This window comes from Saccopteryx bilineata, chromosome 2 (assembly GCF_036850765.1).
Source record: "Saccopteryx bilineata isolate mSacBil1 chromosome 2, mSacBil1_pri_phased_curated, whole genome shotgun sequence".
Lineage (NCBI taxonomy): Eukaryota > Metazoa > Chordata > Mammalia > Chiroptera > Emballonuridae > Saccopteryx > Saccopteryx bilineata.
In genome coordinates, this window is record NC_089491.1 from 155,034,731 (window position 1) to 155,057,384 (window position 22,654).

The 22,654-nt window shown below is 40.6% G+C and overlaps 1 protein-coding gene and 1 non-coding gene across 4 annotated transcripts in view; one reads left to right on the plus strand and one right to left on the minus strand.

Moving 5' to 3' along the window:
- DCP1B (decapping mRNA 1B) overlaps positions 1-22,654 on the plus strand; it is a 74,745-nt gene that overhangs the window by 35,194 nt on the left and 16,897 nt on the right. For all 3 annotated transcript variants that reach the window (XM_066258233.1, XM_066258232.1, XM_066258235.1), the window contains exons 4-5: positions 2,251-2,317; positions 4,441-4,576. In XM_066258233.1, the coding sequence (XP_066114330.1) occupies positions 2,251-2,317; positions 4,441-4,576 (203 nt within the window). The remainder of the gene's footprint in view (positions 1-2,250; positions 2,318-4,440; positions 4,577-22,654) is intronic.
- TRNAP-AGG (transfer RNA proline (anticodon AGG)) lies at positions 15,874-15,949 on the minus strand. The gene has a single exon. It is a non-coding gene; the product is annotated as a tRNA-Pro (tRNA).

Below are 22,654 nucleotides of genomic sequence, written 5' to 3' on the forward strand. Positions count from 1 at the left end.
GCTCAAGTGGCAAAACTATTTTAGGGAGAAAAAAATTATGCCCAGTCGATATTTAATCTTGGTGCTACCTTTCAGTAGCCAGGACTGTTGGCAAATCTGTTTCCAACCCCATTTCACCCCCCTTGGCTATTTACTTTTATATTCAAACTAAATATTAACTGGAATGAAAAGAGCTATTTCAGAATGGTCTTTTTTAATCTGAAAGTCAAGTTGCTTTAGAGGTGAATGGTCACGTCCTAAAGAAATCACTATATGGCTTATATATTCACTCATAAACCCAGTCTTCCATTATTCTTTGACATCGAAAGATATTTTCATAACATCTTCCCTCCTTAAATCTGCATTTCTTATCTTGTGGTAATGATATTGTCAAATTGCATTTCTATTTCTACCAACAGTTTCCTTGGCATCCTACCCTAATGAAAATCTAGTACCTTATGTCAAATGCCACAAATGTGTAACATCACACAAAAAAAGTGACACTCAATATATTTTTACTAATGTGTTCTACTGATGAGACACAAATAGCTGGTTTTCCTTTGCCACTGAGCTCCCTTGAATTTTTTAGTTATGCTGTGATTGTCCCCCATGCCACCACCTTTCTCCTCTGATAGTTTAGAAGACTCAGTCTCCAAGGAAGGGGATGGGTAACCAAAAAATAGACCACGTTCCTTGTTTTGTAACTAAAGTTAAAGCCATCAAAATATCTAAAGTTAGTCAGACTTATTAAGTAGTTGAATGTCATGTACTTACAAGAACATGAAGCTAGGTGGGTTAGTATGTAGGAATCTGTAGGCAATCAGGGTAGGCAATTAATGTTGATGGAAGAAAACTACCTTGAATAAAAAGTTTTAAGATACATACTTAATGATCTTGAGATGAAAGAATTGCTATTTGACATAAAGGCTGTTACAGCACATTGACTTCAGAACTCAGTGTTCTTTTTCAAAAGACTCTCATTTTTTAAAGGGCGATATGTATATGTATTTCTGAACTGGTTTCTTCCACTTTTTCCCCTTCACGCATGCAGCTAGGTAGATAAAGACTCCTAGTATGTTACTCATACAAAAAGTTAAAATTCTGTTGCCACCTTTGGCAAGTTAGTAATTCAGATTTATAAGGTATCTTTAAAAATATCTTATTTGAAAAGCACTGAAAAGACACTTCCTGTACCTTTTGATGTCTGACAGTACCTACAAGATGCAGAAATTCCACACTGATACATTGGTCAAGTGAGTGGGGGAAAAGTTGTAGTTAAAGTATCACAGCTGTTTTAAGACCAAATAATATTTAAATATTTTGAAATTTAATTTACATTAATTTTTATTATAAATAATTATACATTTAAAGTATAAATTAAAAAATGTTTTTCCTTTTAAAAATACATCTTGTTGGTTTTCAGCGCCTTATCATAACATTGCTGCTATTTTCAATAAATATTTAAAAAGGTGTATTAATGAGTACATTACTTACATGATTAATACCACTAGATCCTCAACTAGGTATTTATACATGTGCTTGGAACTGTTTAGCCTTTGCTATAAAAATGAGGTACCTAGGTACCAAAGTATACTAATAATTTGAAAATTGTTAAATGAATCAATAGCAGCTACATTATACCACATTTTTCATTCATTACTAAATGATAGTCATAGTCATTTCTAAGCTTTTGACAGTTGTAAATTTTCTGTACAGACATTTTAAAGTCAGAGATTTATTACTGAATTTAATTTTTCCTATACCACACCCTAACTTACATCTTACCAAGCCAATTTCTTAGTGAACGTTTACCTGGGAGAAGGAGAAAGGAGGGGGTTTCTAGGCCTAATTTGTGCATCAGGTTTCTGAATCCTTGAAGAAGTAGTATGCGTGTGAAATGTGCAAATGGAATATAGAAGCATTATGTTTCAAAGCCAAGAGTTTAGAAATTCTGATTTCATTTTCAATTTGTAGTCATTTGTTAAAAAGTATTTACCAAATGCCTATTATGTTCAGGTGCTGTCTTTTTAAGGACAACAAACTTGATTGGATATGTGTGTGTGTGTGTGTGTGCACGAGTGCACACACATGCAGGAGACTACTACAGATTTCTCTGTGGGCTTAAAATATTTCAGTGCAAGGCTTTCAAGCTTTAATTCCAATGATTGCTTCATTTATTCGATAATTGTATATTTTCCTTCAAGATGGAAAGGGAATTTCATTTCGTAGTTTTAAAGATGTTCACAATTTGTTTGATATGTTTTTTTACAGTGTCCATTTATGGAATTTGGTTCTACGATAAGGAAGAATGCCAAAGAATTGCAGAGCTTATGAAAAAGTAAGTGCTGAATGACTACATACCACTTTTCAGGACCTGCTGCTTTTGGTTGTATTTCTAAGTGTGCATAATAATCTTAAAAGAATATGTCTCTTACAGCAAGCCTTTTCAAATGGTTAGTAAAACACTGCCTATTACTTTAGAAATGAAAAATAGACATAAATCCACCCTTTTACATTTTCTAGATAACATTCATCATGTGGGATGGCTCACCTCATTTTTTCTGCATGTGTGAAATGCCTGTCATAGGAGTCGTTCCAGATAGCAATTTTCCTTCATATCTTCCTTATTTGTAATTTAGCATTTTTTTCTTTGAAAGTTACCAGTATGTCTATTAGTAAAAAGAACATTCAGAGGCATTCTAAAAGGCTGCTCCAGATCCTCCGAGGTCCATCTTTCATGTCCTTCCTGCCCTCAGTGCCTTCCTTGAACTGCACACCCGTGCTTGTAGAGGCTCAGAACGCCCTCTCACCGTGCACGCTGTTGAGTACACAGGACAGTCTTTGTTTTCCACCTCTGTGGGAATATATGAGTTAACATTAATTTAGTGATCACTAGACAGCCTCTTTCTCTGTCTAGCTCTTCCTGTCTCTCTGTCTCTCTCTGGTTACTAGTTTCTTTTTCTTCTAATCTTGTGATTTGTCCCATTCTGTATTTTGGGAAACTTAAATCACTGCCTGACTATCCCACTCCTGCCTTCCCTGGTTGCACTGAAAGAAGGCCCAGGTAAGCATGCTTTTTTCTCTGTGACTGGTTAGCTCTTTGACCAGTTCCTGAGCCCCAGGGTCTGGTGCTGTAAGGTAGTTATTTCCCTGCTGTTTATGGAGCTGCTTCAGAGCTGCAGAATGTATGCTGTGTCTCAGGGTCACTGGACTCAGCTGAGCACATAGTGTGGCTGCAGCCCACACCATTTGACAAAGCATCTCCATATGGAAAAGAACAATTTCCAATTATAAATGTTGGGCAATGAAATTAGTAAAAAAGGACCCCAAAAGTGAGACTTGGGGAACATTTTTTAATAAATATAATTGATTTCAGAAATTGTAGCTTGTGATAGCTAATTTTAGGTAACTAGCTCAGCTTTCAGATGGTGATTGTGTTCAAACTGGTATTTACCACTATAACAACTAGTTCTTAGAACATTCATGTTATTGTAAACTGTGCAGTGGATAATAATAGCAGGACTTCATGTAGATTAAAAATTGCCTTATAGCTCAGCCAAGAGGCCACGTTAAATGGTTAGCATTCTGCAATAATTACTTAACAGCTGGGCAGGAAATTGATTGTTGACTAGCAATAGCAGCTGATGTGTATGGATTCGAGCCCTTCCTCATGTAGAATTAAATCTTGCAATGAATTCTCAGATCTCTTCCACCACTAACTTCATGGCTTTTATAAAAGAATTTGAGTTGAAAGTAAAAGCACACAAAAGGGAAGAGTATTTTTATTATCAGTGCCACCTAGCAGCATGTAGGAGCAATCTGGTCTCCCTTCTGTGTTGTTTTCAGGAAAACAGAAAACACGCCTCAGTGCTTGTTTTTTTAATGCCCCTCTGCTAGAATCGCATCTTTGCTATGCAACTGCCTGAGAATCACAAGGTCCGAGCTGATGGAATTGACCTTGTTCCAACTTGAAGGCACTTGTAATGAAGGAGCGGAGAGTCTGATTTGCCGAGCCACTTGTGCAGTCTTTCAGAACTCAGAAACTGGGTCTCCTCGGCAATGAGGGAGCCCTTTTAGTGCTCCAAGTGAGGAGCTGGCAGGCTGTTTCTGAAAAAGGCCAGAGTCGATGTTTTTCTGTGAGGCTACGCTGTCTGTCACAACTACTCAACCCTTTGGTTAGTGTGAGGAGGCAGCTGTACACCACATGGCTGTGTCTGTGACATGCCTGCCTTACAGGCACCACAGGGCTGGGTGTGGCCTTCGGCTAGAGTTTGCCTACCCCTAGTCCAGGTTCATATGCCTTGTCAGTGTATTCAGAACCTCAGCTCTCATTTTTCTTCTTCTAGTTCTCAAGCAGTCTTATTTCTGGACAGAAGCAATTGGGTGGGAATTGGATGGTTTTAGAAATCATGGGTATTGAATTGGTTTTTCCTGTGTGAGTCTTCCCCTCTACTTTTCCAGCCTCACTCGTTATGAACAGCTGAAAGCCCATCAAGGAGCCGGAGCAGGAATCTCCCCAGTGACCCTCAGTTCAGGAGAGGGAAAGGAAGTAGATATCTTACAAATGCTCACCAAGGCCAAAGATGAATATACAAAGGTGAGTTTTGTCTTCTCTGTGGTACATAATTCCCGTTGTGGGAATGCACTCATTAAGAAAGGCTTACCTGCACTATTCCTTCCCACTAAACAAAATTATATGAAAAATAAAATCTTCATTTGCTTTTAATAGGCTAAAGAAGACTGCTTCTACATGATTAAAAAGTAGCCTGAGAAATCAGTAACCTTCATATATATAAGTATTATCCGATCAGAAGATCTACTAGAAGACCCCTTTTAAATACCAACAAACTAATATAAATTCTCTGGAATAAAATTGCAAGAAATAAGCAAAACCTATATAAAGAAAGCTTTTAAATGCTCCTGAAAGGCATAAAAATAGACTTGAACAAATGAAATATATGTCCTAATCTTAGATAAGGATATAAAACTTCAAGTTCTCACTTCCCAATAAATCTATTGATAAATTTAAGATGATTCCTAAACAAATACAAATTGATTTCTTTTTTTCTTTTCTGGGATCAGACAAGTAGATTATAGGGTTCTTGTGGAAAAATACACAAGTAAGAATAGCTGGGGATAACCCTGGCCAAGAAGAGCACTGCTGAGGGGAGGTGGGCAAACTCCACCCACCTGGCACTAAGACAGCGATGCCTAAATGCATACAGAAGAGTGATATTGGTGTTGATTCATGAATAGCCAGCTAGACCAGTGGGACAGGTGAGGAAGTTCAAGTTGAGACCCAGTGTATATGAAATTTAGGATATGACAAATATGAAAATCCCAAATCAGTTATTTGAGTAGATTTTTAAATAAATGGTGTTATGATACCTGTTAGCCATTTGGAAAAATACAGAATTGGATCTCTGCCTCATGCCATATACAGGATGAATTCAAAATATATTAGACATTTAACTGTAAAAATAAAACTAGTCAGGTACCAGAAGAAAATTTGAATGGATTTCTTTATAATCTGGGAAAAGGAAATCTTCCTGTGACTCAAAACTCAAAAGCAATTAATTCAACTACATTAAATAAAAATATAAAGTATAGCATGGTTTTAAAAAAGTACAAGTAATGTGAAAGGATACTAAAAATGAAGAAAAAATATTTACACCATATTACAGAAAGAGGGTTAACTTATCTATTTTATAAAGTGCTTTTACAAAAATTGAGAAGTAAGGCCCTGGTCGGTTAGCTCAGTCGGTTAGAGTGTTGTCCTGAAATGACAAGATTGCAGGTTCAGTCCTGGTCAGGGCACACACTGGGAAGCAGCCGATGAGTGCTCGACTGAGTGAAACAATAAGTGAATGCTGCCCTTCTCCCTTCCCACCTCTCCCTTCCCACCTCTCCCTTCCTCTCTCTATCTCTCTTAAAATCAATCAAATTAAAAAAAAAGTAAGCTCTGGTTGAATAGCTCTGTTGGTTGGAGCATCGTCCCAGATCACGAAAGTTGGCATTCGATTCCCTGGTCAGGGCACATATAGGAGCAGCTTGATGTTCCTGTCTCTCTCTCCTTGTCTATCTCAAAAATGAATGAATGAAGAAGTAAAAGATTAGCACTCTCTTGAAACAGGCAAAAATTAATTTAAGAGAAAAGAGCCTGAGTGACATCATAGAAATGGCGCCGTGAGGGGTGCTCCCGATATTTCCCCCTGAAATTTCAACAAATTCAACAAATAGAGACAGAAAAACAATCTCAGGAGCATCTTAAATACACATACACCAAACAAAGATACGACTGGGTGAAAAGGTGGCTGAATATATAATCCACTCTGAAGGAAATAAAGACGGAGAATGGAGTATTCTGCTTTCCTCACTGATCTGAGGAAGGGCCGCTTTTACTTGGAACCAAGAGGAAAGGAGGGCTGAGGCCAAGGGAAGAAGTTGGACCAGGGCAGATGATCAAGCCGAGGAGAGAGTGCGCCAGCGGCTCAGCCTGAGATTGCAGATGCAGAGCTAGCGCGAACAGCAGACTCTGGCAGAAGTGGCCAAACGGGTTTCCTGCGGAGGCTGGAACCAGAGTGGCTTTGGGCTTTGTTCACTCCTGGTCTGCGATTGTGGGTGGTGTGTGAATGGCTCTACCTGGCACTTCTGGCATGGGCACACATGTTTGCAGATGAGGGCAGGGGCTAGACCAGTGACTGTCAGCAGTGGACTTCTGCATGGGCTGTAGCCAGAGTTTCTGTGTGGTCCTGGCTCCTTGACCAACAGTGCGGGAAGTGCACAGGGCTGGGATCCCTAGGCCTGGACCTGTCCGGGCGGGGTGCCTCTGTCAGCTAATACAGGCTACAAAACACATTCTGGTGGAGCAGACCTCAGAGAGCACTGTGGAAGTGGTGGGGGCTGGACACTGGGCACACAAACAGCTTGCTGCGGGCTACCAAACAAGAAACAAGGGAGAAGCCTGTGGAGATTAGAACCGCAGAGTGCTGAGGCAAACTGGACATACCTGGGGACCCTTAGAAAGGAGCCTGATGAGCAGTTGGCTCCCTGCCCTGCCTGCTTTTGCTGGTGGCTCTGGTTTACAAAGCCTTACTCAGAATTGTGCTTTGAGTGGACCTGGAGGAGGGACTTGGCAGCTCTTAGGGCCTCTTGCTCTGCAAGCAGTGGCTGGGGCAACTTCCTGCCAGCTGATACAGGTTACAAAGTGTATTCCTGTGGAACAGACCTCAAAGAGCACTGCAGAAGTTGTGTGGGCTGAGCTGTGGGCTTCCAACAGGGCACAAGGGAAAAAAGCCTGGGGAGAGTAGAGCCACAGAGTGCTAAGGCACACTAGACATGCCCAGAGACTCTTAGAAAGGCACCTGAAAAGAAGTCAGCTCCCTGCCCTGCCTGCTTACGCTGGTGGCTCAGGTTGGCAAAGCCTTAACCAGAACTGTGCTTTGAGCAGGGCTGGAGGAGGAACTTGGCAGCTCTTAGAGCCTCTTGCTCTGCAAGCAGTGGCTGGGGCTACTTCACAGCTGGGTCGCCAGGCTGCTGGCTCAGAAAGGAGAGACATGAAGAGAGGCACTGGGAAAACTGACTCTCCCATTGTCGGAGACCCTAACAAGCCTTGCCTACCAACGAGACTCAGGCCTAGCTTATGTCACTACCATAGTGACACATCAATTGCAAATCCCTACTCAAGAGTGCTGCAGGGGTAAAACCTGTGGTACAGCACCACCAGTCAAAAAGAGAAGGAAAAAAGAAAAAAGAAGATAACCTCTCAAAACCAGGAAAAAAATCACATTTTTTATAACTTTTCTCCATTTTTTTCTTGTATTTTTCATCTTTTCTTCTTTTTATTTTGGTCATTTTATCCTCTTTCCATCTTATTCTTTCCTTTTCATTTTCAACTTTATTACACATAGGTATTACATTTTCCATTCTTTTTTGTTTATGAGGGTTACATTCCAAAAACCTTAACTCTTATTTTATTCTTCTTTTCTCTTTCACTTTTTCTCTCATTCAATTGTCATTTACAAACAAATTATTTTATTCTGGATTCAAATTTTTTCTTTGTGGCATTTTGTGTGTTTTTTTACTTTGTTTTTTTTTATCTCTTTGTCACCCCCCCCCCCAACTCTGGCTCTGTGTTCTATGTAGTTTTTGTTCCACTTAGCACAATAGAATTTTCATTATTTCACTGTATTTTTTTCAATTTTTTTTTATCATCTCTTATTAGTGTTATTAACAATATCACTCTCAAATGCCATTAAGTAAGGCCCTGGCCGGTTGGCTCAGCGGTAGAGCGTCGGCCTGGCGTGCAGTGGACCCGGGTTTGATTCCCGGCCAGGAGAAGCACCCATTTGCTTCTCCACCCCCCCTCCTTCCTCTCTGTCTCTCTCTTCCCCTCCTGCAGCCAAGGCTCCATTGGAGCAAAGATGGCCCGGGCGCTGGGCATGGTTCCTTGGCCTCTGCCCCAGGCGCTAGAGTGGCTCTGGTCACAGCAGAGCGACGCCCTGGAGGGGCAGAGCATTGCCCCCTGGTGGGCAGAACATTGCCCCTGGTGGGCGTGCTGGGTGGATCCCAGTCGGGCACATGCGGGAGTCTGTCTGACTGTCTCTCCCCGTTTCCAGCTTCAGAAAAATACAAAAAAAAAATGCCATTAAGTAAAAAGAAATCAAATATCATGGATACAAAAGACAGAGATGTAGCTCAGATAGGTGAGGAAAACTCTATAGAAAATATTTCAATTGCTTGGAAACCTTGGAGTGAAATGACAGAGAATTAAAAACTGAAGTCCTGAAAATACTCAGGGAAATACAAGAAAGCATGGAAAGGCAATTTAGAGAGTTCAAAAACAAATTCAATGAACAAAAAGAATACATCACCAAGGAAATTGAAACTATGAAAATGAATCAAACAGAGATGAAAAACTCAATTCATGAACTGAAAAATGATGTAACAAGCTTAGCTAATAGAACAGGCCAGGTAGAGGAGAGAATTAGTGACATAGAAGACAAGCAACTAAAGACACGACAGAGAGAAGAGGAGAGAGACTCACAAATTTAAAAAAATGAGAAAGCCCTATAGGAATTGTCTGACTCCATCAGAAAGAGCAACATAAGAATAATGGGTATATCAGAAGAAGAGAGAGAAATGGAATGGAGAACATATTTAAACAAATAATATATGAGAACTTCCCAAGCCTGTGGAAAGAATTAGAGCTTCGAATTCAAGAAGCAAACAGAACACTGAATTATCTTAACCCAAATAGACCTATTCCACATCATAATGAAATTATCACAAACCAATGACAAAGAAAATATCCTCAAGGCAGCCAGGGAAAAGAAGAATACAACATATAAAGGAAGGCCCATTAGGTTATCAGATTTCTTAGCAGAAACTCTACAAGCCAGAAGAGAGTGGACCCCAATATTTAAAGTTCTGAAAGAGAGGAACTTCCAGCCAAGAATACTATATCCATCAAAGCTATCCTTCAAATACAAAGGGGAAATAAAAACATTCACAGATACAGAAAAGATGAGGGAATTTATCATCAGAAAACACCCACTAAAGAAATACTAAAGGGGGTTATTTGACGAGATACAAAGAACAAAAGAAAACAAAACAAAACTACAAGTAAAAGCTCCATCAAGATTACAATAAGCCCTGGCCGGTTGGCTCAGCGGTAAAGCGTTGGCCTGGCGTGTGGGGGACCCAGGTTCGATTCCCGGCCAGGGCACATAGGAGAAGTGCCCATTTGCTTCTCCACCCCCCCTCCTTCCTCTCTGTCTCTCTCTTCCCCTCCCACAGCCAAGGCTCCATTGGAGCAAAGATGGCCCGGGCACTGGGAATGGCTCCTTGGCCTCTGCCCCAGGCGCTAGAATGGCTCTGGTAGCGGCAGAGCAACGCCCCGGAGGGGCAGAGCATTGCCCTCTGGTGGGCAGAGTGTCGCCCTGGTGGGCGTGCTGGGTGGATCCCGGTCGGGCGCATGTGGGAGTCTATCTGACTGTCTCTCCCCATTTCCAGCTTCAGAAAAATACAAAAAAAAAAAGAAAAAAAAAGATTACAATAAAAACAAGATTAGTCTGTGACAACAAAAACAAAAAAGGGGAAAGGACAAAGATTAACAGTAGCAAAGGAGGATGGACTGCAGAAGCACTCATGAGATAATATACTACAATGAACATGATATGTATCCTTTCTATTACTCAATGGTAACCACCCTTGGAAAAACAACCACAGAAACACATGGCTTAAGAAACAGAGGAAAGAAGTATGAAATACAACCAAACAAAAACAAATGATAGACAAATAAAAGAGAAGAACCAAACAAGATACAGAGCTATCAGAAAGCAATATATAAAATGGCAATAGGAAACCCTCAAGTGTCAATAATTACATTAAATGTAAATGGATTGAACTCACCAATAAAAAGACACAGAGTAGCAGAATGGATTAAATAAGAAAATCCAACTGTATGCTGTCTTCAAGAAACACATCTAAACTACAAGGATAAAAACAAATTCAAAGTGAAAGGTTGGAAAACAATTCTCCAAGAAAATAACATCCAAAGAAAAGCAGGTGTAGTCATACTCATATCTAACAACACTGACTACAAGACAGCAAATGTAATCAGAGACAAATATGATCATTTCATAATGATAAAGGGGACATTGATCAAGAAGACATAACACTTCTTAATATATATGCACCAAACCAAGGAGCACCAAAATATATAAGATATCTACTAACCTAAAAATAAAAACCGACAAAAATACAGTCATATTTGGAGACCTCAATATATCGCTCATGGCTATACATCGTTCATCCAACAGAAAATCTAAAGAAATATTGGCTTTAAACGAAACACTAGAACAATTGGATATGATAGACATCTACAGGACATTTCATCCCAAAGCACCAGAGTATGCATTTTTCTCTAGTGTACATGGAACATTCTCAAGAATTGACCATATGTTGGGCCACAAAAATAACATCAACAAATTCAGAAAGATTGAAATTATACCAAGCATATTTTCTGACCATAAAGCTTTGAAACTAGAATTCAACTGCAAAAAAAAGTAAACCCACAAAAATGTGGAAATTAAACAACATATTTCTAAAAAATGAGTGAGTCAAAGAAGAAATAAAAGAGATTAAAAGATACAGACAAACGAAAATGACAATACGACATATCAGAATCTTGGGGATGCAGCAAAAGCAGTAATAAGAGGGAAGTTCATATCACTACAGGCCTATATAAATAAACAAGAGAGAGCCCAAATAAACAACTTAACTTCTTAAGGAACTAGAAAAACAAGAACAAAGGCAACCCAAAATCAGCAGAAGAAAGGAAATAATAAAAATCAGAGCAGAAATAAATGAAACAGAGAACAGAAAAAACTATAGAAAAAATCAATAATACAAGAAGTGGTTCTTTGAAAAGATCAACAAAATTGATAAACCCTTGGCAAGACTCACTAAGGAAAAAAGAGAAATGACTCATATAAACAAAATCCAAAATGAAAGAGGAGAAATCATCACAGGTATCTTAGATATACAAAGAATTATTGTAGAACACTATGAAGTACATGCCACCAAATTTAACAATCTAGAAGAAATGGATAAATTTCTAGAACAATACAAAATTCCTAGACTGAGTCATGAAGAAGTAGAAAGCCTAAACAGAGAGGAAATAGAAACAACTATCGAAAACCTCCCAAAAAATAAAAGTCCAGGGCCAGACGGCTATCCTAGTGAATTCTTTTTTTTTTTTTTTTTTTTGTATCCTTCTTAAGTTGGAAAGGGGGAGGCAGTCAGACAGACTCCTGCATGTGCCCGACTGGAATCCCTGCATGCCCACCAGGAGGCGTCGCTCTGCCACAATCAAAGCCATTCTAGCACCTGAGGCAGAGGCCACAGAGCCATCCTCAGCACCGGGACAAACTTTGCTCCAATGGAGCCTCGGCTGCGGGAGGGGAAGAGAGAGACAAAGAGGAAGGAGGGGGGAGGGGTGGAGAAGCAGATGGGTGCCTCCCCTGTGTGCCCTGGCCGAGAATCGAACCCAGGACTCCAGCACGCCAGGCCGATGCTCTACCACTGAGCCAACTGGCCAAGGCTATACTAGTGAATTCTATTAAACATTCAAAGAAGACTTGGTTCCTGTTCTACTCAGTCTTCCAAAAAATTGAAGAAGCAATACTTCCAAACACATTTTATGAGGCCAACATAACCCTCATATCAAAACCTGGCAAAGACAACACAAAGAAAGAAAACTACAGACCAATATCTCTAATGAACACAGATGGTAAAATACTCAAGAAAATACTAGCAAATCAGCCTTGGCCGTTTGGCTCAGTGGTAGAGCGTTGGCCTGGCGTGCAGGGGACCCGGGTTCGATTCCAGGCCAGGGCACATAGGAGAAGTGCCCATTTGCTTCTCCACCCCCTCTTCCTTCCTCTCTGTCTCTCTCTTCCCCTCCCGCAGCCAAGGCTCCATTGGAGCAAAGATGGCCCGGGTGCTGGGGATGGCTCCTTGGCCTCTGCCCCAGGTGCTAGAGTGGCTCTGGTCGCAACAGAGCGACGCCCCAGAGGGGCAGAGCATCGCCCCCTGGTGGGCAGAGCGTTGCCCCTGGTGGGCGTGCTGGGTGGATCCCGGTAGGACGCATGCGGGAGTCTGTCTGACTGTCTCTCCCGGTTTCCAGCTTCAGAAAAATACAAAAAAAAAAAAAAATACTAGCAAATCAAATATAATACATTAAAAAAAAATTCATCATGATCAAGTGGGATTCATCCCAGAATCACAAGGATGGTTCAACATACATAAAACAGTTAACGTAATACACCATATCAACAAAACAAAGAACAAAAACCATATGACCCTATTAATAGATGCAGAAAAGGCACTTGATAAAATACTACACCATTTTATGTTTAAAACACTCAACAAAATGGGTATAGAAGGAAAATATCTTAACATAATAAAGGCTATTTATGACAAACCATCAGCTAACATCATATTAAATGGCATAAAACTGAGGACTTTTCCTCTAAATGAGGAACAAGACAGGGTTGTCTAGTCTCTCCACTCTTTTTTTTTTTTTTTTTTTTTTTTTCATTTTTCTGAAGCTGGAAACAGGGAGAGACAGTCTGACAGACTCCCGCATGCGCCCGACCGGGATCCACCCGGCACGCCCACCAGGGGCGAAGCTCTGCCCACCAGGGGGCGATGCTCTGCCCATCCTGGGCGTCGCCATGTTGCGACCAGAGCCACTCTAGCGCCTGGGGCAGAGGCCACAGAGCCATCCCCAGCGCCCGGGCCATCTTTGCTCCAATGGAGCCTTGGCTGCGGGAGGGGAAGAGAGAGACAGAGAGGGAAAGCGCGGCGGAGGGGTGGAGAAGCAAATGGGCGCTTCTCCTGTGTGCCCTGGCCGGGAATCGAACCCGGGTCCTCCGCACGCTAGGCCGACGCTCTACCGCTGAGCCAACCGGCCAGGGCTCCACTCTTATTCAACATAGTGCTGGAAGTTCTAGCCAGAGTAATCAGACAAGAGAAAGAAATAAAAGGCATTTATATTGGGAAAGAAGAAGTAAAGGTTTCACTTTTTGCAGATGCTATGATCCTATACATCAAAAACCCCAAAGACTCCACAAAAATACTATTAGAAACAATAAACCAATACAGTAAGGTCACAGGATACAAAATTAATATACAGAAGTCTATTGCCTTCCTATATGCCAACAATGAAATATCAGAAAACGCACTCAAAAAAATAATCCCCTTCATGGTCGCAACAACAACAACAACAAAAATACCTAGAAATAAACATAACAAAGAACCTAAAGGACCTATATAATGAAAACAACAAAGCTTTATTAAGGGAAATAAAAAAAGATACAATGAAATGGAAAAATATTTCTTGTTCTTGGATAGGAAGAATAAATATAGTCAAAATGACCATATTACCCAAAGCGATATACAAATTTAATGCAATTCCCATCAAAATTTCAATGTCATTTTTTAAAGAAATGGAACAAAAAATCATCAGGTTTATATGGAACTATAAAAAACCCCGTATAGCCAGAGCAATCCTAAGGAAAAAGAACCAAGCTGGGGGCATTACAATACCTGACTTTATATTATAGAGCCACGATAATCAAAACAGCATGGTATTGGCAGAAAAATAGACACTCAGACTAATGGAACAGAATAGAGAGCCCAGAAATAAAACCACATATATATGGTCAAATAATCTTTGATAAAGGGGCCAACAACACACAATGGAGCAAAGAAAGCCTCTTCAATAAACGGTACTGGGAAAATTGGAAAGCCACATGCAAAATAATGAAACTCGACTACAGTTTGTCTCCTTGTACTAAAATTAATTCAAAATGGATCAAAGATCTAAATATAAGACCTGAAACAATACATTACATAAAAGAAAACATAGGTACTAAACTCATGGACTTTGGCCATAAAGAGCACTTTATGAATTTGACTCCAAAGACAAAGGAAGTGAAGGCAAACATAAATGAATGAGACTACATCAGAATAAGAAGCTTTTGCACAGCAAGAGAAACTAACAACAAAATAGACAGCCAACTAAATGGGAGATGATATTTTCAAACAACAGCACAGATAAGGGCCTAATATCCAAAATATACAAAGAACTCATAAAACTCAACCAGAAACAGGCAGACAATCCAATAAAAAAAAATGGAAAGAGGGCATGAACAGACATTTCTCCCAGAAAGAAATACAAATCAAATGGTCAACAGATATATGAAAAGATGCTCATTGTCATTAGCTATTAGAGAAATGCAAATCAAAACTGCAATGAGATACCACCTCACACCTGTTAGATTAGCTATTATCAACAAGACAGGTAATAAGTGTTGGCGAGGCTGTGGAGAAAATGGAACCTTCATTCACTGCTGGTGAGAATGTAAAGTAGTACAACCACTATGGAAGAAAGTATGATGGTTTCTCAAAAAATTAAGAATAGAACTACAATATGACCCAGCAATCCCTCTACTGGATATATACCCCAAAACTCAAAACATTGGTACGTAAAGACACATGCAGCCCCATGTTCATTGCTGCATTGTTTACAATGGCCAAGACATGGAAACAACCAAAGAGCCCTTCAATAGATAACTGGATAAAGAAGATGTGGTACATATATACTATGGAATACTACTCAGCCATAGTAAATGATGACATCGGATCATTTACAACAACATGGATGGACCTTGATAACATTATACGGAGTGAAATAAGTAAATCAGAAAAAACTAAGAACTATATGATTCTATAGATAGGTGGGATACAAAAATGAGACTCATGGACATGGACAAGAGTGTGGTGGTTACTAGGGGGAGGGGACAGGAGGAAAGGGAGGGGTGGGGGAGGGGAGAGGCACAAAGAAAACCAAATAGAAGGTGAGGTAAGACAATTTGACTTTGAGTGATGGGTATGCAACAAACCTTCAATGTAAGAGAAAAAAATGAATTAACTTAAAACTGCATATCGTTAAGTTTTGTGGAAATATCAGAACTAGTTGACATTTTATTTCTTTTTTTTTTTTTTTTTTGCATTTTTCTGAAGCTGGAAACAGGGAGAGACAGTCAGACAGACTCCCGCATGCGCCCGACCCAGACCGGGATCCACCCCGCACGCCCACCATGGGGCGATGCTCTGCCCACCAGGGGGCGATGCTCTGCCCATCCTGGGCGTCGCCATGTTGCGACCAGAGCCACTCTAGCACCTGAGGCAGAGGCCACAGAGCCATCCCCAGCGCCCGGGCCATCTTTGCTTTAATGGAGCCTTGGCTGCAGGAGGGGAAGAGAGAGACAGAGAGGAAGGCACGGCGGAGGGGTGGAGAAGCAAATGGGCGCTTCTCCTGTGTGCCCTGGCTGGGAATCGAACCCGGGTCCTCCGCACCCTAGGCCGACGCTCTACCGCTGAGCCAACCGGCCAGGGCGACATTTTATTTCTTAAATATTTGTGTAGTTCTTAACTTTTTCCCTAAAAAGACCTAGAAATAAGTGACAATCAAATAGCAATAAACACCTCTAGCCCCAGACTATTTTTTTTCTAAATACTATTTTCTCATAAAAGGTATCAGGGCTCTTAAAGAAAATCCTGATTCCAGGTCTGGGGTCTGAAAATCAAACAAAGAGGGTCACATGAAAGGAGCACACAGTGGTCAGCTTGACAGGACCATCAACCAAAGTAACACATTTTGACATCAACAAGAATGACTGCAGTGGATTGAAACCCACTGACTATATATAATCTATGAGTTCCTGATGACGAGAGAGAGCACGCAACCCAAATGTAAAACAAAACTAAAATAATTATTGACTATCTTTGGAGGTACTAGAACATTAGCTTTTGCCTCAGAAAATTGGTAGTTAATAGGAAACAATTAAGCATTTATTCTACCTGGCCAGTATCGACTGTATTTCAGAGTAACCAAATAATCCTGGTTGATGAGAGAAATTCTTCTCTATTAAAGAATTTCAAGAATTCTTCTAAATGTAGATAGAATGATAGAACTTAAAAACACCCTAGTAAAATAACTGATTCAGGCAATGATCATCAGTAAGGTTAATATTGATATTATGAGAAGGACTGAGGAAAACTTGACCGTGGAAGGGTTAGGCTGCCACAACCTGAACCCATTGGTCAGCATTATCAAAAATTGAATAACCAGACGTTATGTGCCTTCTAATTTGATATAACGCAGTGATTTTCAACCTTTTTTACACCTGGGAACTAGTGAAAATAGAATTATTTTGGGGACCACTAAGGCAAAAATCACCCTGAGCATAAGCAATTTGACTAAGATAGTTGAGTCTACAATCTTCATACAACATGGGGGGGGGGTAACTCTTTTGTGGACCAGCACAAAATTTCTGGTGGACTAGTCCGTGGACTGGTGGTTGAAAAACTGATATAATGTAAATGTACTTTGAGATATTCTTGCCGAAAGAGTCGATCCAGATCTAAGTCTTGAGATCTAACTTTCGAGTTTACAGAAAATGAAAGGGGGGAGGAGAAAACAAATGACACCACAATGAAGCACTCAGAAAAGTCCTGAATGAAGTGGGACATATTAAGGGACCATTGACTTAGCTTCTGACATGCCTTTCACATGCCTTTGACTTGATTGTTGCCTCACCCTTGATTGTTAGACTGTGAACTCCTTGAGTACAAAGAACATCTCTTATTCATCTTTATATTCTTAGTCTTCTTTGGCGTTCCTGGCACATGATAACTTCTAAATCAGGGGTTCTCAACCCCGGCGGGGTCGCGACCCACAGGTTGAGAACCGCTGTTCTAAATAAATGGTTGTTGAATGAATGAATGAATGAATGAATATGAATAAATTAGACTTTCATCCTTTTTCAAAGGGCTTGGACACAGATGCTTTAATTCCAGTTTCAATGAGTAACAACTGTTTCTATATTCGTCGTTTACTTTAATTCTTCGTCTTTGAAAGGCATCCCAGTGACTTGGCAACTAGTCAAATAATTATATTTTATTAATTGTACTATGTTAAGCGCACTAATGATTAATCATAAAAAGTCATATTTTACCCTCCAGAAACTTAGGTTCTATATGGCCATATTGAATATGTTCTAAATGCACATATTGAGCAAATACTTATTTTTCTTCCTCTCTCCTCTCAGCATGTGCACATACACACACATCTGCACACAATACTGTTTCTATTTTATGTTTTTACACCTTAAAAATCTGGCTGGAAACAGACTGTGCCTCCTTGGCCTTGCCAATTCTTAGAGTAAAGGGCCCAGCCAGAAACGTGCCTTTGATATTCAAACTAACCCTCAGAGCCATCCATCCTTCTACTGTCCAACCATCTACACCACAAGGCAATATTGCCCCACCTTAATCATCTCAGGACCCAGACAGGCAGTAGGGACCAACCTACAGGTGATATTTTGCTAAAAGAATCTGAACTAGCTGATCCTAAGTTGCAGAATCTCCAGGAAAGGCTCTAATCTTGATTCTCCCTCCTGACCATCCTGAGGCTTCCCCAGGTGGCCCCACGTGGTGGGCTGTGTCTCCTGTTTCTAGGACTTGTGAGTATAATGAACTTTGTTTCCTGAGCCTCTTCAGTGTCTCCTCTTGTATCTGTACCTGAGTGTCTCATAAAATAATACAGTACAGCCCTGGCCGGTTCGCTCAGCAGTAGAGCGTCGGCCTGGCGTGCGGGGGACCCGGGTTCGATTCCTGGCCAGGGCACACAGGAGAAGCACCCATTTGCTTCTCCATCCCCCCCCTCCTTCCTCTCTGTCTCTCTCTTCCCCTCCTGCAGCCAAGGCTCCATTGGAGCAAAGATGGCCCGGGCGCTGGGAATGGCTCCTTGGCCTCTGCCTCAGGCGCTAGAGTGGCTCTGGTAGCGGCAGAGCAACGCCCCGGAGGGGCAGAGCATCGCCCCCTGGTGGGCAGAGCATCGCCCCTGGTGGGCGTGCCGGGTGGATCCCGGTCAGGCGCATGCGGGAGTCTGTCTGACTGTCTCTCCCGGTTTCCAGCTTCAGAAAAATACAAAAAAAAAAAAATACAGTACACACACACTCATCCTGGGTTTGGAGACTTCACTTTATACTATACCTGCAACGTGGAATGACTTCCCCCCTCATCTTATTTGCCCTTTAGACTTTAGATATCTCTCAAGGCCCAGTTGAAATGCCACTTCTTATGTGGAGTTTTCCCAGATCACTTTATTCAAATTAATTATTTTTTGCACAGAACTCACTAGTCTATTAGTATTTAGAACTTATTTTGTTCTTTCCTCATTTATTACAGTTAACTCAATTCTCCCATTATACTGTTAACTTGTTGAGGTTGAAACAATGTTCTGTTCATTATTATGCTTTTACATACTGGTTATTACAATGTTGACAGGAAGTACAGATATTCAGACAAATACATGTCATAGACATACTGTTAATTGCTCCAACTGTGAGGTAAATAACAGAAGAAATTATTTTAACAGACAGATGATGTCATGTCACCCATATGATAGTCTGTCCTGGTCTAAATCCTTCTTGTTTTCTCATTTCCCAATATATGTGAACCTGTGGATTCTTCTAACCTCCCATCACATGGCCTCAGATGATTCTTCTAACCCAATACCTTCTATTCCACTGCCCCTACAAATACTTGAAATTCCTACCAAACAAAATAACAATCTTACTTTCTAAAAGTGCCTTCATGCATTTTCCTATGCTGTCTCCTCTCTTTCTTTACCTGTAAAATATCACAAGTCTTTTCAGACCTGTTGCCCATGTTCTTTGTCCAAGTTATTACCAGCCCAGGCTTTTGTGCTCCCCATTAATGTCCATTGCATCTTTATATTTGCCTTGGGTTTGTGTTCTCTCCACTCGCGCACACCAGCAGACATTTCAGAAAATGTGGCAATCATGAGCCAGATGGTTCTGAAATACAAGAAAGGGGGAAATGGAAAGAGGGCAAAAGAGAAACAAAGTGGCCCTGGCCTGGTGGCTCAGTGGATAGAGCACTGGCCCGGCCTACAGCTGTCCTGGGTTCAATCCCTGGTCAGGGCACACAGGAGAAGTAATCCTCTGCTTCTCTCCCTCTCTCCTTTCCCCTTCTCTTTCTCTTCCCCTCTCTCAGACAGTGGCTCCATTGGTCTGAGTGTCGGCCCTGGGCGCTGAGGAAAGCTTGGCTGGTCCAAGCATAGGCCTCAAAAAGGGGCTGCCAGGTGGATCCCAGTCAGGGTGCATGTGGGAGCCTATCTCCCCTCCTCTTAAAAAAAAAAAAGAAAGTGTTTCTTCAGAATTATTGTTATGAGAAAGTGAAGTTTCCCTTATTAGAAGTATTCAAGAAAAGACTGAATGATTACATATTGGTGATAATATAAAAAAATTTTACTACTCCGGATAAGTGTTAAACTAAATGACTTCTGAGATTCTTCCAAGTCTAAAATTCTTATACTCATGAATATTCCAAAACGTTAGAGGAGGAAACATTCTATGCTAGAGGTATATGATATTGGTAAAGTGAAGCCTTGTGATACCAGATACAACTTTTTACATGAAGACAATGAAGTAATTTTTTTTTGAGAGAGGGAGGCAGAGAGAGAGAGAGAGAGAGAGAAATACTGAACTGCTCCTGTATGTGCCCTGACCAGGGAATCGAACTGGTAACCTCCATTCTTCTTAACAATGCTCCAACTAACAGAGCTAGGCCTGGCTAGCCTTAATTTTTTTAAATTTATTTTTAGAGAGTCAGAGGAAGGGAGACAGAGGGGAAGGGGAGCATTCATTTGCTGTTCTATTCAGTCGTGAATTCTTTGGCTGCTTCCTATGTATGCCCTGACTGGGGACCCAGCCCACAATCTTGTCATTTCAGGATGACGCTCTTAATTGACTGAGCTAACTGGCCAGGGCCTGATAAAATAATTTGAAAACCTTATTTGGGTTAATATTTTGTGCTTTTCCCCCTGAGAAACAACTTCGTATGAATTTGCTATAAAGCAGCAATGGTGTCAATTTGAGTGTTATCTCTACCTCCTTCCTTCTAGTTGACATGCAGATGAGCCATAAAATAACCAAAGCTCAGGAAGAAAGAGAACTAGACCAGAAGTGGTCTATGGGCTAGGGCTACATTGTTAGGTTCTTAGTACTCCAAAGTAGACTATTTTGTGTTTTGTGATTTTAGACAAGAATCAATAGTTCTCTTCTAGATAGAGCTGAGATCTATTTATAAGGTTAAATATATTATTGAGAAAAATTAAAAAAGTATAAAAAATAATCCTATAACCCAAAGATATTTATTTTTAACACTTTTGGTGTATTTTCTTTCACACTCTTCTCTTGGCGTAGGTAATATATTATTGTGTGTGATAAAATAGAATTATGTAACATAGTTTTTGAGGCTTTAGAGAAGTGCCTCAGGTTCTCTATGAAGAATCTATTATATATGTTTTTCAAAACTGTGTTTTTTCCCCCAAGTATTTTAAAGTTATTTGGATCAGGAGAAGCATAGAAAATTAAACAACTGGAAATAAGCTACAAACTATTGTGTAGGATTGTTTAATTCTGAGCAATTTGATAGAGAGTGATTTTTTTTTAGTAGTAAGAGAGAGAGAGAGACAGGAAGGGAGAGAGATGAGAAGCATCAAAACATTAATTCCTAGTTGCGGCACCTTAGCTGTTCATTGATTGGTTCTCATATGTGCCTTGACTGGGGTGGGAGGGGCTCCAGTCCAGCCATTGACCTTGGGCTCAAGCCAGAGACCATGGGGTCATGTCTGTGATCCCATGCTCAAGCTGGCAACCCCACATTTAAGCCAGTGACCTCACGGTTTCAATCCTGGGTCCTTAGCATCCCAGGTTGATGCTCCCACTGCACCACCACCTGATCAGGTGACAGCAGTTTTTATATACAAGCAAGACTTCATAGATAGGTAGACAATTACAGTGACATAGAAAACAGCCCCTGGCAATTTTACCTAGAAATGTCTATCTTTTGTAAGCAAAAGACAGAGCAGCTTCTTGGTCCATATGGATATGTGCATACGGAAGGTAAGAAAAATCAATTTGGGTTTTTTTTTTAGCTTGAAATGCAAGTTCCCTGAACTTAGAAAGAATGAAGAAATACAGAAGGATTATTCAGTGATAATGTGCTAAACATCCACTTTTCTTTTAAAAGCAAGCAGAAGTTAAAGTCTTTTTATGCTAAAATTTTGTAAGTGACTCTATCGTAGGCTGTACTCTTGTCTTGTGTTGCTTAGCCATATCTTGAAAAGCCAGGCCAGTTGGTCCTTGCAGCCATATCACTAACCACTGTCATTCACCTAAGAAGAATTAGCAATAACATTTTATGATTCATAAAGTGATTTTACACCCCATTTAATACTACCAATTCCAAATTATTTACAGAATTTTTGGAATAAAAGAATTAGTTCTTTGTACAGTTAACTTTATAAACAGAAATGAACAATGTGATAATTGATTCCCTACTTCTATTCCTTTGAATTAGAAAATACAACACAGTAACTGTAAAACACATTAGGACCCTGAGGTTTCTGAGTGCCATGATTGTGTTTATAGTACATTCCAGTGTGAAATAGTTTCTGATCTGAGGCCTTGACTAAACAGTTGAAACTAACTGTGCTATAACCTATAGATTCAATGCAATTCCTATCAAGATACCAATGGCATATTTCACAGAAATACAGTGTGTCCGTAAAGTCATGGTGCACTTTTGACCGGTCACAGGAAAGCAACAAAAGACGATAGAAATGTGAAATCTGCACCAAATAAAAGAAAAACCTACCCAGTTTCTGTAGGATTATGTGGCAGCATGTGCGCATGCACAGATGATGACGTAACACTGTGTATATAGCGGAGCAGCCCACGGCCATGCCAGTCAAGATGTGGACGGTACAGAGGAAAGTTCAGTGTGTTCTGTGGCTTGCTAAATTCGAATCCGTGACCAAAGTGCAACGTGAATATTGGCGCGTTTATAACAAAGTGCCACCACATAGGAATAATATTACTTGGTGGGATAAGCAGTTGAAGGAAACCAGCAGTTTGGTGGAGAAACCCCATTCTGGTAGGCCATCAGTCAGTGATGAGTCTGTAGAGGCTATATGGGATAGCTACCTAAGGAGCCCTAAAAAATCTGC